This window comes from Vespa mandarinia, chromosome 11, assembly GCF_050613455.1.
Source record: "Vespa mandarinia isolate Hongniang chromosome 11, ASM5061345v1, whole genome shotgun sequence".
Lineage (NCBI taxonomy): Eukaryota > Metazoa > Arthropoda > Insecta > Hymenoptera > Vespidae > Vespa > Vespa mandarinia.
In genome coordinates this window covers 2425001-2442500 of record NC_140820.1, presented here as the reverse complement: position 1 = coordinate 2442500, position 17500 = coordinate 2425001, and the positions used below count along the sequence as shown (strand labels likewise).

At 32.3% G+C, this 17500-nt stretch overlaps 1 protein-coding gene across 6 annotated transcripts in view; it reads left to right on the top strand.

Moving 5' to 3' along the window:
• The window catches only part of Ddr (discoidin domain-containing receptor 2), a 149394-nt gene that overhangs the window by 103907 nt on the left and 27987 nt on the right, over positions 1–17500 (top strand). For all 6 annotated transcript variants that reach the window (XM_085660116.1, XM_085660118.1, XM_085660117.1 and 3 more), the window contains 6 exons: positions 3314–3461; positions 3838–4017; positions 8505–8644; positions 8984–9191; positions 9527–9682; positions 12972–13147. In XM_085660116.1, the coding sequence (XP_085516242.1) occupies positions 3314–3461; positions 3838–4017; positions 8505–8644; positions 8984–9191; positions 9527–9682; positions 12972–13147 (1008 nt within the window). The remainder of the gene's footprint in view (positions 1–3313; positions 3462–3837; positions 4018–8504; positions 8645–8983; positions 9192–9526; positions 9683–12971; positions 13148–17500) is intronic.

Genomic DNA, 17500 nt, shown 5'->3' with positions numbered 1-17500 from the left:
TCGCATTTGCCACTCGCACTTGTAATAATACATCCGTGGCTTCCCTCGTTTCGTTGCCAGCTCGATGCCAAATATGTATAAGCGTGCAAACCGTGTAACCTTTCCTAACTAACCGTTTCGAAAATCGTTAATTAACATTTTTATCTCCATTTTGAAAAATAAATTATATAAATACCAAACGAATTATAATTCTCCAATTGGTGTTACGTATCAGATATTTATTTATTATTTTGTTTTTTTCTTTTTTTTTTTTTTTCATTTATTACAATATACCGAACAAATATCAGGATCGCTTTGATTTCCCCTCCAACCTCCGCCTCTCTTTTCTCTGCTTCACTCTTCTTTTTTTACCCCTGGTCAAATATTCATTGAAAATATATCGATCGAGCTAGCGATTAGATTACTTTGTAATTTTTTTTTATTAGTAACACTTTGAAAGTTTGTAAAAAAAAAAAGAAAAAAAAAAAAAAGAAAATAAAAACAAAAACAAAAAAAACAGAACACACACATATTTACATACATACAGATACACACGCGTGCGCGTGGTCGTGGACGCGTGTCAATTTAAATAAAAACGACAAATATGAAACGCAGAAATGAAAAAGTCAAGTTCGAAAACGATTTTTATCCCCGAATAATCCTTCCTCAGTGTGCATGGCACGCTCTTACATATATGTATATTTCTAGAATATCTCGAGAACACGGTTAGTGCATCGTCATCGATAGCCAAGCACGATACGCATCCGTGAACCGATAAATTGCCGCTGAGCGCTCACTCTTTCTCGCCTCGTAAACGAGAAAAACGGCGAACGTCGAGTCTCATGGAAACGGCACGAATCCATTTAATATATCGTCAGACATCGCGAGTGCCAGAAAAAGAGAGAGAGAGAGAGAGAGAGAGAGAGAAAGAGTATGAGAAAACCAGGATCGAACGATCGATCGATCGTTAAAAAAAAAACTTAGAACGACAGGTCATTTCCATTTCCTCTTGATTCTCATGGCACTGTAGTCGAGATAAAAATTTGCCATATAAAATAACTGATTGCTTTTTTAATTTCAGAATATTATTTTCAAAGACGATACGTCTAAGCGCAAATTTAGATTTTCTAACATGCATGATAATGTATATTTAAATAGATTATCATTTACTTAAAATAGAAAACTGATATATATATATATATATGAAAAAAAAATATATATATATATATTCAGAAAAAAATAATTTCATCTCATCGGATACTTTATTTTTTATTCATAAAATATCTTCTCTTCTAACTTTTTTTTGTATTTCTTTTTCCTTTTATTTTTTCTCTTCTTTCTCTCTCTCACTCTCTTTTTTTTCTCTCTCCCTCTCTCTCTCTCTCTCTCTCTCTCTCTCTCTCTCTCTCTGTCTCTCTTTTTCCTTATGCAGACGATTAAGGTGACAGAATGGGTTATTAAAAATAATCTCTTGTGATTTAAACGTACCACAGAGTTTACGTCCTTCAGGATCGTTAGATATTATTTACAGGGGGAACAAAATTTCATGGGATTTAATTGATCCTCTCTTTCTAGTCCTTCTCGGTAGAAAAAAAAAAAAAAAAAAAAAAAGAAAAAGAAAAAAACAGAGAGAAAAAAGAGAACTGTGCTGTCTGGGGCAGTAATAAATAAACAGAGAATTTAGAAAGATGTATGTAGACGAGCATGTATATGTATGTGTGTATATATATATATATATATATATTTCTTTTTTGTTTTAATTTTTAAATGTCTCAGTATTTTATAAATCTCATATGATATCATAAATATAATACATTGATCAATGTAAAAGTCTGATGAACTTCTTATCGCTGTTTATTAAATTTTAAAAACGTGATTTAAGGAAAATGTCCGTATCGGAGGAAAAAGTAAATTCTTGTTAATTTTTTTTAAAGAAGAGAAAAGGGAGGGGAAAGAAAAAATTGAAAGTTTACGTATTTCAAGGTGGATTATTAAATTTTTCACTACGAAAAAATATTCCACGAAGCTCCTTGAAATCAACATATTAAATTTTATTATTTAATTTATTTCAAACGTTCGGTTTGAATAGCTCCATTGGTCATCTCGAGAACTAATTGATTTTCTTTTTTTTTTTTTTCTTTTTTCTTTCTTTCCCCTTGTTTTTTCTGTTTTATATTATACTTTTCCAATTCTCTCTCGGATATCGCGCTGACCGACGAGAAAGAATTAAACAAAAAAAAAAAAAAAAAAAAAAAGAAAAAAAAAGGAAAAAAGAAGAAGAAAAAAGAAAATGGAAAATTCCATGCACCGCACTGTGCTGCAGTATTAGAAATGTTCAATAGTCAACGAGGTCAATGTTCTTTCAAAATTTCATAGAATTTGAAAATCTATTCGATGCTCGTTATTATTATCGATACAGATGATAACCTGAAAATTTTAGGAATATTCATCGACCTTTGTACTAACCTTTCGTCGTATTAAACATATATGCGCGCGTGTATATCTGTCCGTCTGTCTCTATGTATGTTGTTGTCTCTATATATGTGTGTGTATGTATATCCTATGTGTTCAGGAAACAAACGCGTTCGGATTATCCGCCATCCGATCGCCGAATTCGGTTTGAGATGCGAATGCGGAAGGAGTACAAGAGTGGGCAGACTGCTTCCTGGAAAATTTAACGCACTTGCATTTACATTTAGAGAAGTTTCTCTTACGGGCCACTGTTCACTCCCTTTACACCATAGTCCTCTCTCTCTCTCTCTCTCTCTCTCTCTCTCTCTCTATTTCTATCTATTTATCTCTCTTTCTGTCTCTCTCTCGTTCTCTCGCTCTCTCTCTCTCTCGCTCTCTTCTATCTTTCTCTTTCCTTACTAATCGGATTTGGAAAATGGTACTCGAAACCCGAGAGATTCGTTCTTAACGTTGTAAACACGCTCCATCGAACAAGCTGCGAGAGAGAGAGAGAGAGAGAGAGAGAGAGAGAGAGAAAGAACGCATGCGCACGAGTCCTAACATTAGTCCAATACCACCTTAAACGTAGTAGCTACCATTCGTAACTTTGTTGTATCGTTACTGATGTTGTTCCGTTGAGACCGCACTCACGGTTGATTATCCAATGCGATTAGTATAACAAATTTACGATGGATTTTTCAAGTTTAGAAAATTTTTCAATAATTTCGAAGATATAAAGGAAATATGATTTCCTTTATTAGACAGGTGTTTTCTTTTCTTTTATTTCGTTTTTTTTTTTTCTGAATTTATTTCGCTAAACAATAAAACAAGGATACTACGTACATACATAATCGAATAATAGATATATTTTGTATTTTTATAGCTTCTGGCGGGTAACAACAATCCGTACACAGAGAAAGAACAGATCTTCGATCCCGCCATTGTAGCAACGAAAATCCGTTTCATACCTTATACCTCTCATATGCGCATGGTGTGCATGCGCGTCGAGCTTTATGGTTGCCCATGGATCGGTGAGTGATAATTTATTAGCCACGTTCTAAGCTGCGACGATAAATAATATTTCGTCTTAAATAAATACTCTATTATGTGTTATTACGAATAAACAAAAAAAAAAGTACAAAAAAAACAAAAAAAAAGAACAAAAAAAAAACAAAAAAAAAGAACAAAAAAAAAACAAAAAAGAAAGAAGAAGAAGGAAAAAAAGAAAAAGAAAATTTCTTACTAAGAGATAATTCAGAGTTTAAAAATAGTCGATAATTGTTCAAACAGATTGTACGTGACGTAATAGATCAAACACACTAATACGGCATTACTTTTCCTTCTTACCTTTTTCTTTCTTTCTTTCTTTCTTTCTTTCTTTTCTTCCTTCTTTTTTCCTTTTCTTAGAGGGTCTGGTCTCGTATTCCATGCCCCAAGGAATAAAGAGGGGTTCGGAGGTTGACCTTTCCGATAGAACATACGATGGCAGCGAGGAAGGAGGTTACCTCTCCGGGGGACTTGGTCAACTTGTCGACGGCCAGAAAGGTCCTGACAACTTCAGATTGGACATCAGCGGGAACGGGAAAGGTAACGGCAATGCCTTCGTGCTAGATAAGATTACGGTTGCCGTTAGATCGTGTCCAGATTAGCACTATAGAGACATCTTAGTATGATTCAAGTGATACCGTTTCAATCTCTCTCTCTCTCTCTCTCTCTCTCTCTCTCTCTCTCTCTCTCTCTCTATCTTTCTGTCTCGCTTACTCATTCATTCACCTTCTAACTGATCTCTCACAAGCTTACTTTGAGTCTACAAGATGAGCCAAGCCGAAAGAGAATGTTTGAATATACCTACTGCTTTTATGAGACACTGATTTTATCATGTCGTCTACATACCATCCATCGTCTGGCGGTGTATTTTCTCGACGTTATTAGCAGTGTCGAGACGACTAAATTTAAATGGCTTAAGTTAATTTTATATAACAATTTGATATTCATAAATATTATTAAAAATAATAAATTTATTCAATATTCTTAAATTCATTTGTTAAAACTTTTATAGAAATTAAGATAAAAGTTTTTATTTTATTATTACTATTATTATTACTATTACTATTACTAATATTATTACTACGACTACTACTACTACTACTACTACTAGTATTACAATGAGGATAATAGAAGATTATACTGAGTAGGATAATTCATCATTATCATTATTAACCAAATAATCCTTTATGTGAATTCAAGAATTTCCTTCATTTCATCCAATTTCCAAATCATTACTTCTCTATATCCGATCTACGAAAATTTATTACATTTACTTTTGCATAAATTATTATCGTGATGGTAAATATATGAAGGTAAATAATATTACATCCGATCGTCTCGAGTTTATTCAAAATCGGTAGAGGAACACGGTTGGAGAAGTTTTTCTTTTTTCCTTTTCTTTTCTTTCTTTTTTGTTTTTTTTTTTTTTAATTACATGGCAACAACTCCCCTTGGATAATATTTTCCAACGTACCGGTCCCTACCTGCCGTTTATAATTATACCTTTAAAATAGATTATGGTAGGAAACATAAAATGAAAACAAGGGAAATTATTTATCAAGTTTCGCATATTTCGTTAATATCCTATCCATCGGGCAATGTCGATGTTAGGGTTGCGAGTGAGCTAACGGAACGAGGAAAATTTCATGCGGCGCGACGGAGCAAGGTAGTTGATAACAGGTGCGTTTGAGAGTTTAGAACGGAAGAGAGAAATATTCTATAGGTAGGGATAATCTTTCGATGCGACGAAAAAGGAAGGAAGGAAGGAAGGAAAAGCTTGGACCCTCGAATCCAAAACATGTTCCACGAGCACACTCAAATCGGTTCCAATTTACATTTATATTGAAGCACCATACATAGTCTGGAAGCCGCATTGCCTGTTTATCCACTCTCTGGATACATTTGTATCTTTCCATTTATGCCAAGGGATATCTCGGAGCGGTCAACGTCTCGCATCGTATCTATATGTCCTTCAATTTTTTTTCCATTCCTTCCTAAACTTTTAAGTTCATGGCAATGCCAACGTTCGAGCCACTCAAATAATTCGAAAGCCAAAAAAAAAGAAAAAACACCAGAGAATGAGAACGAGACTTTTACGAACGAGATACGTTTGATTGTGCTAAAAATCAAGGGAGAAAAAAAAAAGAAATAAAAATAACAACAATAACGACAATAACAAGAGAAAGGAAAAAAAAAAGCATCATTTCTATAGCTTTCTCGTCGTTTCACTTTTTCCTTATTATTTTTCACTTACGAATAAATAATTCAATAAATTATTAAATTATTCTCGAGTATTTCGAGGAAAAGAAAAAAAAGAAAACATTTAAAATGGATAACATCGTTACTCGGATCTATGAATTTTATTAGAGTTCTATTTGGAAAAAAAAAAAAAAATATATATATATATATAAACGTTAAGAGAAGAGAAAATCATCGTGCGGTAAGCACTAGACACCTAGACATTGTTGCTTATCTTACGACCCTCGTGAAGCTTTAGAATTGATGGTAGATAGCGAACGAAGGCACCGACGACACAGGAAACTGAAAACTATTTACTCCTGGGACAATATTAAGGATGGTTGCCATAGTGGTAGTGGTAATACTGGTAACTACTACTAGTAGTAGTAGTAGTAGTAGATTCTATGGGGGGTTTATATGAAAGACGGATAAGTCAAAGCGATATAACACACAAGAGAAGGTACCAAGGACTTTGAGAATATACCAACGTAGGGTAGAAGGAACTAAAGGATGAGTTGTTGTCGAAGAACGATCCGAATGGTCTATGATTTTGATACATACAACATGTAAACGGCTGAAACGATTGATATTCTACGTAACGTATAATAAACTCAACGACAAAAAAAAAAAACAAAAAAAAAAAACAAAAAATATTAATTCCCAAAAATAAAGGAAAAAAAAAAGAAAATAGATTTATTTTCAAATTATATAATTTTCTTATTACAATAAATTCGAATATTTAACAAAGGCAAGATATTGTTATAGTCGTTCTATCATGCTTTAAATTAAAAGCTTCAAATTTTGTCTTGTATCATTTGCAATATATTAAGCTCATTATTAATTAAACTCATTAGCACAGTACACTGTGCGGGTACTACCTGATAATGGAAATATTAACACCGATAAGGTAAACATTTTGCAAGCGAATTAAGCGAGAATTACCTCTAAAACGAGGACTATGTTCCTCCTTTTTTCTCTCTACTTTTTGTTTCTTTTTTCTTTTTCTTTTCTTTTTTGTTTTCCTTTTTTTCTCTTTCGGTGAAATTAACAAATTAATGCTCCTTAAATTAAGTCTTGCAGCTTATTGCAGCAAAACATGAGACGAGTTGAATTAAATCAAAATTATATGATACTTTTATATAGTAAATATAATATCTGCAATTCTTATAAATCAATAAATATAATTAATGGTTTCTATACCGGTAAAATGACATACGTTGGAATAAAAATAATGGGATAATGGTTGGTTGAAAGAAGGAAAGGATCGAAGTTTTATCTTTTCACGTTGAGTTTATGGTTGTTGCAGCCCATTTTCAATCCACGTATTCCTTTAGGAAAAAGGAAACGTGTTCTCCCAATGCCGCACGCACTCGTAGAAAGAATCTAAATGGCGGGAGGGTTGGTAAGAGAAAAAGCTGTGCAATAACTGCTTCTGCGGTTGGTTCGTGCCTCGAAAACTCTTGCATTCAACCGTTCCGTTGTTTTCCAACAAAGCTTATTTACCGGATGTCACGTTAAAGGACTTCTGCGATGAAAATAAGTAAAATTAGAAGGGCAAAAAAGAAAAAAAAAAAAAAAGAAAAAGAAAGAAAGAAAGAAAGAAAAAAAAGAGAAAGAAGAAAACAAAAACGAGACGAAGGAATCTACTCGTCTACTCGATCCCAACGCGATATTAATGTAGAACATTATTTTCCAGGCCCGATTTATTATGACCAATTCAATTCTATAATACGTCCATTTAATTAGTATAAAAGTGCATTATGCCGCGGAATAAATTAGTTATGAATTTATAATAATTCCTATACATACAATTAATATATATGTATATATTGATCGAAAGATACGTAATGAATATCTCGAGGAAAGTTATTATTAAAGCCAATTCGATTTAATATACTTGTTAAATTTCAAGAGTAAACGTTTAAAATGAAAGCTCTTCCATGAATGAATACACTCTTACACGTATGCAGATATGCATGAATACACGCATACATATATACATATATATATATATGTGTGTGTGTGTGTGTGTAAAAGAAGAATGAGAGAGAAATAGATAGGTAGAGAGAAATTTTTATACGCGTTACTCGATACCTATCTCTAAATCTTCAATCGAGATGAAAACACTCATTGGCCGGACGTAGAGGTAGAACGTAGTTTCATAATTAAATCAACAATATAATGAAAATGCGGTTATCCATTCGCGATCAAATTCGCGTCACGTAGGAGCCGTCACTTCGCTACGATCACGCGAGACGTTTCATTTTTCGTCGGTACGTGCACCGATAAAATTATCGGATATAATACTTTTCAAGAGGACGCTACATTGGGACGGATCGGTACTGGAAGGGAAATGGGGAGTGAGCGATTCGATAAATTTACTTTTTCTCTTTCTCTCTCTCTCTCTCTCTCTCTCTTTCTCTCTCTTTTCATTTTTTTTCCTATTTTTATTTTTTTAAACTAACTTTATTGAGCGCTAGATTGACAGCCTCGTTCTATTTCGTTTCGAAAAACTGCTTTTTATTTTTTTTATTTTTTTTTTTTTTTTTACTTTTCCTCCTTTTTTTTTTTTTTTTTTAACTATTCCAAATGAATTATATAAATTCGTACATTTATTTGAACGTATCTCGTACTAAAAATCTTGAATTAATCAACGACCATCCTCATACGATATCGTTTAAATTTATTTTCAAGAGATCAACTTTATCTACTGTATTAATAAACTTTCGCTATGACTTTGTGATTCTACATATATATATATATAAATATATATTTTGTTTTTATTTCAGGATACGAATGGGTCGGATGGAAGAACGACACGCCAAATATGTTGGGCAAACCAGTTGAGATAACGTTTGAGTTCGATTACTCAAGAAACTTCACTGCCATACACCTGCACATGAACAATTATTTCACTAAGGACGTACAGGTAAACGTAATAAATGAATAAGTAAATAAAAAATAAAAAAAAAAAATAAAAAAAAAAAATAAAAAAAAAAAAACAAGAAAAAATTAATAAATAAATAAATAAATCAATCAATTAAAAGAAGAAGAAGAAGAAGAAGAAGAAGAAAGAAAAAGGAAAAGAAAAAGATAAATAAAGAAAAAGAAAAATTTATTGTTATATTATTTCCCTTCTCTTTTGGCGAGATGAGTCGAGATAGAGTTTTAGACTCTAAACGAAGACGTTGCTTTAACTTGTCAAGCCAAACAAAGTCTTCTTTGTCTTCTCACTCTGGCTGGCATTTCACGCTTGAAACCTCCGTAGGTATTCTCCTACGCGAAGGTTTATCTCGGCGTCGGTGGAAACCAGTTTAACGGGGAACCTGTCCATTTCTCTTACATACCAGACTTGGTGTTGGAGCAAGCCCGCGAGGTTACTATAAAGCTTCACTCGCGTGCCGCTCGCTTTCTCAAGCTTCAACTATATTTCGCGGCACGGTGGATCATGCTCAGCGAAGTAATCTTCGAATCAGGTAAGTTACAACATTCATTCAAACGTAGAAATCCATCAAATATAGAAATTATATTTGACAATAGTAATATATTATATAGAAAATAAAATTAAAATAATATCATTTAATTGAATACCGATAGATATCAGATCGAATTAATAATAATACGGATAAAATTCTATTTATATTCATACGTCAATACAAATTAAATTTATATTTTTATTTTAACCCCAATAAACATCTCTGACAATATTTATAATTATATATACGTATAGATATTAGAATATTGGAACGATTAAAAAATTTTTATCGTTTCATTGAAAAATTATTAATTGCAATCCCTTGATATGTTACAGTTCTTTCGGAATGGAACAACACTGACGACGAGGAAGCAAAGAACAAAAGTTCCATTGTACTAGCGACTGGCAGCCCCTATCAGAATAACGAGGGTCCGTTGCAAAGGGACGAAGTGAAGGCCACTTTTAATAAGGAGGAAAACAACGATAACGCCTGTGAGTTTTACCGGTATCAGGCATTGTTTCACTTGGGGAAAAAGAAAAAAAAAAAAAAAAAAAAAAAAACAGAAGAAGAAAAAAAGAGAAAAAGAAAAAAAAAATACTCTTATGCTTTTTCGCGACATTTAACAACAAGCAAATACTAACTTTAAGCTTAATGATTACGTCTACAGACTGTTGAAAGTACATCCGATAAAGAATATATATGATACGTATAAGTCACATTTCTTAAGGTGATTGTTGGTAAAGAAAAATATTTTACGAACGCTAAATCGATCTTATAATGAATGAAAAAAAAAAAAAAATAATAATAATAATCAGATTAAATCGATTTATATTGGAAAAATGAATTTCTAATTATCAGCTCGAATAATTATTTTCTATTGTCGAACTATTAAAGAGATAGATAATAAAAACGTTTCGTTTGGATCGTTGCTCAAAGGTAGAATATATCAATAGCCATGGGAAATCGTTTACAGGTTACAAAAAAAAAAAAAAAAAGAAAGAAAAGACAAAGTAAGAAAAGAAAGAAAATTGAAAAAACAAAAACACACTTGAGAATCACTCGGTCGAGTTTTCTTTCTTATTTTTCTTTCTTGTTTCTTTTTCTTTTTTTTTCTCTTCTTTTTTCTTTTTTTTTTTTTTTCTTTTTTCTTTTCCAAGGCAGAACTAACGGCAAGGAATGAAGCCAATTAAAACGATTAATTTCTTCCACGACTTTATTCCTTGACAGTCTCTTCAGTTAGTATCGGTGTCCTTCGAACTTTTAAAAGGATAAGGAAGGAAAGATCAAAGTTTCCCATTAATATCTTCCATCGAGTTGTTTAAAAGAGAAAATCTATATCATTTTACTATCCTTCTTTATCAATTTCTACCATCCTTTAGACCTTCAAGCAATGGAGATAAAGGGAAAGAATCTAAAATGAATTTAATAAGTAAGAGTTTTCTTATCTTAAAAATATGAAAAATACAGAAAGAGAGAGAGAGAGAGAGAGTGAGAGAGAGAGAGAGTGAGAGAAAGAGAGAGAGAGAGAGAGATAGAATATGAGCAAAATGAAAAATCAAAGTGGACCTTTTTTTTTTTTTTCTTTCCTTATACCTTCTTCTCTTTCTATTCTTTCATTTTAAATACGACATGCCTAATGTTTCATTACACGTTGCTCCATATTTGCACCCGGGGTAAAAGTATTCATCCATGTGATAATACGCGAGTAAAAAGCGGAAAAGTACGAGGAAAGGAAAGGGGTAAAAATGAGAGAAAAGAAAAGAGAACGAAAGAGTGAGCGAATGAGAGAGAGAGAGAGACAGAGAGAGAGAGAGAGAGAGAGGGAGTGAGAGAGAGAGAAAGAAAATAGAGAAAGAGGTAAGCTAGAAAAGGAGAAAAGTAACGACACGCTTTTCTCGAGCCGAGCCGAGGCGTACGTTTTGAGCTGTACGTTAACAAACGACGCACTGCAAAAGCTTCAAAAGAGGCTTCGTTTCACCTACCTCCGAGTAGTAATAACTTAAAGGGAAATGAAGTTACCAATCGCGAAAGTTCTCCTTTCTCGAAAATGCTGACGCGCTCGAGCTCATTTCTTTCTCTTTTTCTTTTTCATTTTCTTTTTTTCTCTTTTTTTTCTTTCTTTCTTTTTTTTTATGTTCTTTTTCTTTTCTTTTTCTTCTTCTTCTTCTTCTTCTTCTTCTTCTTCTTCTTCTTCTTCTTCTTCTTCTTCTTCTTCTTCTTTCCTTCGACTCGGCAGGCAAGGCGAAAAGGTATGCATTTAAGTTGAATTTCAATTTCGTTATAACCATTGGATTTCCCTATTTTTCTTTTTTTCTTTTTCTTGATTTCTTTTTTTTCTTTTTCTTCTTCTTCTTCTTCTTTTTCTTCTTTTTTTTTCCTACGCAAAAATGAATTTAATAAATCTTCCATTTATTTCGTAAATACCTATCCATGAAAAATGTCCGATCGATCGTTCCTATCTTTTTTTATTCTTCTCTTTCTTTCTTTTTTTTATTTATTTATTTATCTTTTTTTTTATTTTTGTTTTTTTTTTGTTTTTTTTTTGTTTTATTTGTTTTTTTTTTTAATTAGACGTTAAATATCCCGAATAAAATTCTAATAATATTCGTTTATTTGCATGTTTAAAATGATCGCAGGAAAAGTTCGTGTAAAACCTGAGCTGGCTTTTTATTAACGAGTAGGGGAAAAAAAATTCAATAAAGGTACGACATGAAATATGTTTAAGAGAGAGAAAGAAAGAGAGAGAGAAAAAAGAGAGAGAGAGAGAGAGAGAAAAAAGAGAGAGAGAGAGGGAGAGAGAGAGAGGAAGAGAAAGAGAGACTAGCGTTGTACTATGCTCCTGATGAAATCAGTTGGATAGACGGTACATGGGATAGGCCGAACATTTTGTAATCAGATCGATCGATCGACAAGGTGCCGCTCAAGCGGAGTATAGGTTGTGAGCTTCGCGTCCAGCACAATCATCATTATCGTCCGATCGTACATTATGCGGGTCTGCCTGTAACGATGCTTCCTAGCGTAATAGGACGCGTGGCCTTATGCGTTAGGTGACCACTTTGTGTGATGTGACGGCTTTATAAGTACGTAGGTATATACATACGTATAGATAGATAGATAGATATATATATTTCTATTAGAATATATATATACATATACATACATACATATATAGATATATATATATATATATGTATTCGTACAGAAATTTATATACCTTAACATAAATGTGGCAAATGTAATATATATATATATGTATGTGTGTGTGTGTGTGTACATATACGATATATTGAAATATCTAATAATATAATCCTAAATGTAAATTAATCGATTTATTACGATCGAAATTATTTTCCAAGAGGATATTATTTATCTATCTGTATATTAAATTTAATGTCGATTCGTATCGAAAAGAATTTATTTTTTCTCTTCTTTTTTCTTTTTTTGTTTTTCTTTTTTTTTTTTTTTTTTGCTATGAGATTAAAATTACATCTCACTTTTAATAATTTCTATCGATTTCCAATCGTTATTATTTATAATAAATAAGATGAAATTTATTGAAACTCATCGAAAGAATAATCGTTTAATATTACGAATAAAATACATTTAAATAGAAAAACTATTATATTACGTTGAAACATTGAACAATAAAAGTTTCTATGTAATTGCATTTCGTTATATAATAATAAGAATTTGTTTTGTTAATAATGCGATCATCTTTGTCGGAAGAAACTTCCTTTAGTTATCGATTCTTAATCTAACAATACGTATTATTACGTTCAGTTCCAGATAAGAAACAAGAGCCTGAGACAAAACAGTTTGTCGGTTTGGTCATTGGATTATTAACAACGGTGATCATAATGCTACTTGCCGCCATCATGTTTATATTCTATCGAAATCGTAGATTGAAGGCTGCTCTTGCACCGCCAACATTTTACGATCAACAAGCCGATCTCAAGGTAAATTAATTTTCGCACGTATTTTCTTTTTTTCTCTTTTTTTTTCTTTTTCTTTTTTTTTTCCTACTAATACAATAATATCATTGCATGCATCCATTTAAAAACACGATTCTTCGGTCCTTTCGCTTCTCCCCCCCACAAAAAAAAAAAAAAAAAAAAGGGAAAAAGGAAAAAAAAAAAGAAAAGAACTATTGCTTCGTTCGTCTCTTTCTCTTTATCTTTCTTTCTTTTTTTCTTCCTTTCTTTCCCTCCCCACCCCCTCCCCCCCTCTATCTCTCTCCCGTTCTTTTTTGTTCTTTTTTTTTTTCTTTTATTTTTTTTTTACTTTTTTCTAGCCCTTCTTTTCTTCCCTTTATCTTTTCTTTACGCATTTATTATCTTATCTTATTGCGAGATATTTACAAAAGTGAATATCAACTTTTTGATAACTTTGTCCCGCGCATAAATGCGTTTGCGTTTGTGTCTATGGGAATCGAGAATGGGAACTCACGGAAAGTTTGTCCAGAGAGGAAGTCCGCACAAATAGAGAATGTCGACTGGGAATATTACTCTGGAAATACTTTTCCCGAACGGCCGTTATCACGTTCCAATATCTTACAATGAACAAACGGTAAACTAAAGTTCGCTACCGGACCGATATCGTTTCGATCTTGCAAAGGGTAAATGAATGAAACTATCTCTCTCTTTCTCTCTCTCTCTCTCTTTCTCTTTCGATGAAAGCTGGTTAAAAAAAAAAAAAAAAAAAAGAAAAAAAAAAGAAAAAAAAATAGAAAAAAAGAGAGAGAGAGAGAGAAATAATGGAAAAAAAAACATCAACGCTTTTTACTCCAAAAAAGAACAAAGAGAGAGAAAAAAGAGAGAAAAGAAAAAAAAAACCCATACAGAAGAACCTTTCAACTTTGTTTCTACATTGTCGTACATTTAATTAATTTAAGTTGATTAGCAACAAAGAAAGAGAAAAAGAAAGAAAGATGAGTATCTCTCTCTTCCTTTGTCTCTCTCTCTCTCTCTCTCTCTCTCTCTCTCTCTCTCTCTCGCTCTTTCTGTATCTATCTACCTCTTTTATTTTTTTCCGTTTCACTATCCTTATCCTTCTTGGTAACGTAAAACGTCAAGAGCTTGAATTAAATCTTTGAACAGGCACGGATAGTCCATGTAGTACTTTCTCTATTACTTCAACGGCAAACTTCAAACCGCCGCGCATATCCATGTCGTAAATTTTGTTCTAACTCGAACCCACTCGAACGAGGGAGAATTATTAAAGACATGTCCATTTCCATTTCAGTTCTCTTTACTCTTTACGTTTATATTTGTACGTGTGTCTCTTTTAGCTTAGGTTATGGAGGAAGAGGTTTGTAAAAAAAAAAAAAAAAAAAAAAAGAAAAAAAGAAAAAGAAAAAAAAAAAGTTAATAAAAATTTCCTTTCCACTTGGGAATCGAGTTTTATTTATTTTAACGAATAAAAAATAACAAGCGCGCGTCTGGTATGCGCAATGTTCATTAGTATTAAAAAAATAATTCCTCCACAACTTTTATAATAATTTTGACATTAATTATCCACGAATTGTATATTTAAAATTTTATTATATTTCATTGATCAATTTTATTATAATTCATTCACTGATATAATTAACAATTAAAATAATGCTATATATATATATATATTATTCGTCCATTATATACATACGATTTTCATTTAGTTTTCGTTTAGTTAGAAATTTTCCCTTAGGGTGAACGATAAAATGAGATATGCCGGTGTTTAAGAAATATACATCGATCGTTGTTGTCGAGTTAACGCGTTGATCGAGCCATCAGGGCAAAATGATCGGCCATAAGAGGTCAGGAAGTCAGTACAGGACTTTTAGATAGCCTTAACGGGAAAAGAGGGACGTGTAGATAAGTACATAAGGGACCAACAGGAGTTTTTCCTGTGCGCGAGTGTGAGCATGTAATTCAGTACAGGAGTATAAAAAGGAAAAAAAAAAGAAAGCGACGTTGGGTGAAACGTTCGAACGAAGAAAGAGCGAAAGAATGAAAGAGAGAAAGAGAAAGAGAGAGAGAGAGAGAGAGAGAGAGAAATGCAAACGTTCGAGCAAGGAAGAGAAACAGAAAGATAGGAAGGAAAAGAGAGAGAGAGAGAGAGAGAGAGAGAGAGACTCTCGCATAGAATCCCAATGGCTAAGTGGTTATCTTATCTTAACGGTGTGCCGTGGCATCTCACCAGGCTGATTCCTTCGACGCTTCTCCTAAAACGGAAATTAACAACCCCGTAGACTCTTCTACCCTTCGGCAATGCTGCCTCTGACAGCCCTTGCTTGCCTAAGGCCTAACTTTAAAGTACCATATCAATATCAATGGATATTATCTTGCGAATATTATTTGAATGTTTTTTTTTTTTAAAAAAAAAAAAGAAAAAAAAAAAAAAAAAAAGAAATAACTTCAAACATTACCACGAAAATTTTTTATCTAAATTCACGAGTATCTATGAATAAATACGTCTGATAATGATTTATTCAATAATAATCCGTCTCTTATATCTTCTATAATTGTATCGAATTAATACGATAAAATTTATTAATAGAATTATATTATTTCGAAAAAAAAAAAAAAAAAAAAGAAAGAAAAAACAAAGAAAAAGTATAAGAAAAAAAAAAGATAAACAAGTATACGGGGTACTATTGATTTGATAATTAGAAAAGAGAGATACATCTTGTGTTCTTCAAAGATCCTATTAAGGGTATTCGAAATATCTATCAGTCAATGGCGTGCTCGCGGAAGAGTCGCCAAAAAAGAGGAAGAAAGAAAAAAAGAAAAAAGAAAAATAAAAAAAAAAAAGAGAAAAGAAAAAATACGAAAAAGTAGAAGGAAGAAAGGAAGAAAAGGAAAATGAAAAAGGAATGAGAATAACAAGTCTCTCGAGAGAGATACCGTGGGAACTAATTAGCCGTACCTCGTCATCGTTCTATCCCTTAGGGATCATTCGTTGTAATAAAACAGCTAATTTCCGAAGTCCCCTCATTTTTTTTTTTTTACCTTTTTGTTTCTTCGCGTACTCCTCTCTCGATTTTCCTTTTTTTTCTTTCTTCTTCCTATTTTTTTTTTTCTCATTTCTTTTCTTTTCTCTCTTCTTTCTCTCACCAATCCACCCTCGTCCTTTTTTTTTCCTTTCGACCTCGCGCACCGTTTCGTCGAAAGACAAGGAGAACGAAGGAAGAGATAGAGATAGAGAGAGAGAGAGAGATAGAGATAGAGATAGAGATAGAGATAGAGATAGAGAGAGAGAGAGAGAGACGTGGGCGATAAGAATCTTCATTATCCAATCGTTCGCTTTTTTTTCTCTTTTTGTTTTTTTTTTTTTTTTAGCTACGTTTGCTTTTAAAAACAACTCCGATGCTTAGCATCGGCACGTACGAATTTTCTTCTTAAATGAGAATGCATTCGAATATAAATCTGCATGATTGAATGCGATAATATAATGTCTTTCATTGAATTGCAAAGTATACGTGTATTATATACGAAGAGGATAGTTTGTATATGAACGAGAATAGGACGGGGAGGGAGCGGACGAAAAAGGTGACAGTTTGATAGGAGGGGTAAATGGAAAAAGACAAAAAGAACAATTTTTTTTAGACCCTTCTATGCCTGGACCTTTTCAACCGATACCACAATTTTATTTGTGTATAACCGTGTCCCTTTACGAATAATATCCCTTTGCTCGTTCTTCTTGTTTTACTTTTATTTATTTGTTTATTTGTCTTTTTCTTTTTTTATTTCTTTTTTCTTTTTTCTTATTTCTTTTTTCTATTTTTTTTTTTTTCTTTTTTTTAATTTACTTCTCTCTTCCTTATCCTTTTGTTTGTTATCTTTTTCTCCTTTTAATTTTCCTTTTATTTTGTTCGCGTGGTAATATAATGGTCCCAGGATTTCTGAAAAAGAAAGGAAAAAAGAAAAAAAAGAAAAAGAAATGAGAAAAAAAAAGAAACAAAAAAAGAAAAAGAGAAAAAAGAAAAGACAAAAAAAAAAAAGAAAAAAAAAACCGGGTTTAAATTAATACGCCCGTGGAAGCACCAGGAATCTCGCTTTATCGGGTCGTTTATTCATTAAAAGCGCGAAACGAAGAGACCCGATCATCGGTTACCGATATTCCTGCAAAGTAATATTGCGTGTTGTTTGTATCCTTTTGTACATCGACATAATTCGTTTCTGCTCTCAGAGTAAAACTCGATGCGCTTATTTATATATATAATATATATATATATATATATATATATATATATATATATATATAAATATATAAATAAATAAATATAACAATAAATATATATATATATATTTTTTTTTGTTGTTTTCTTC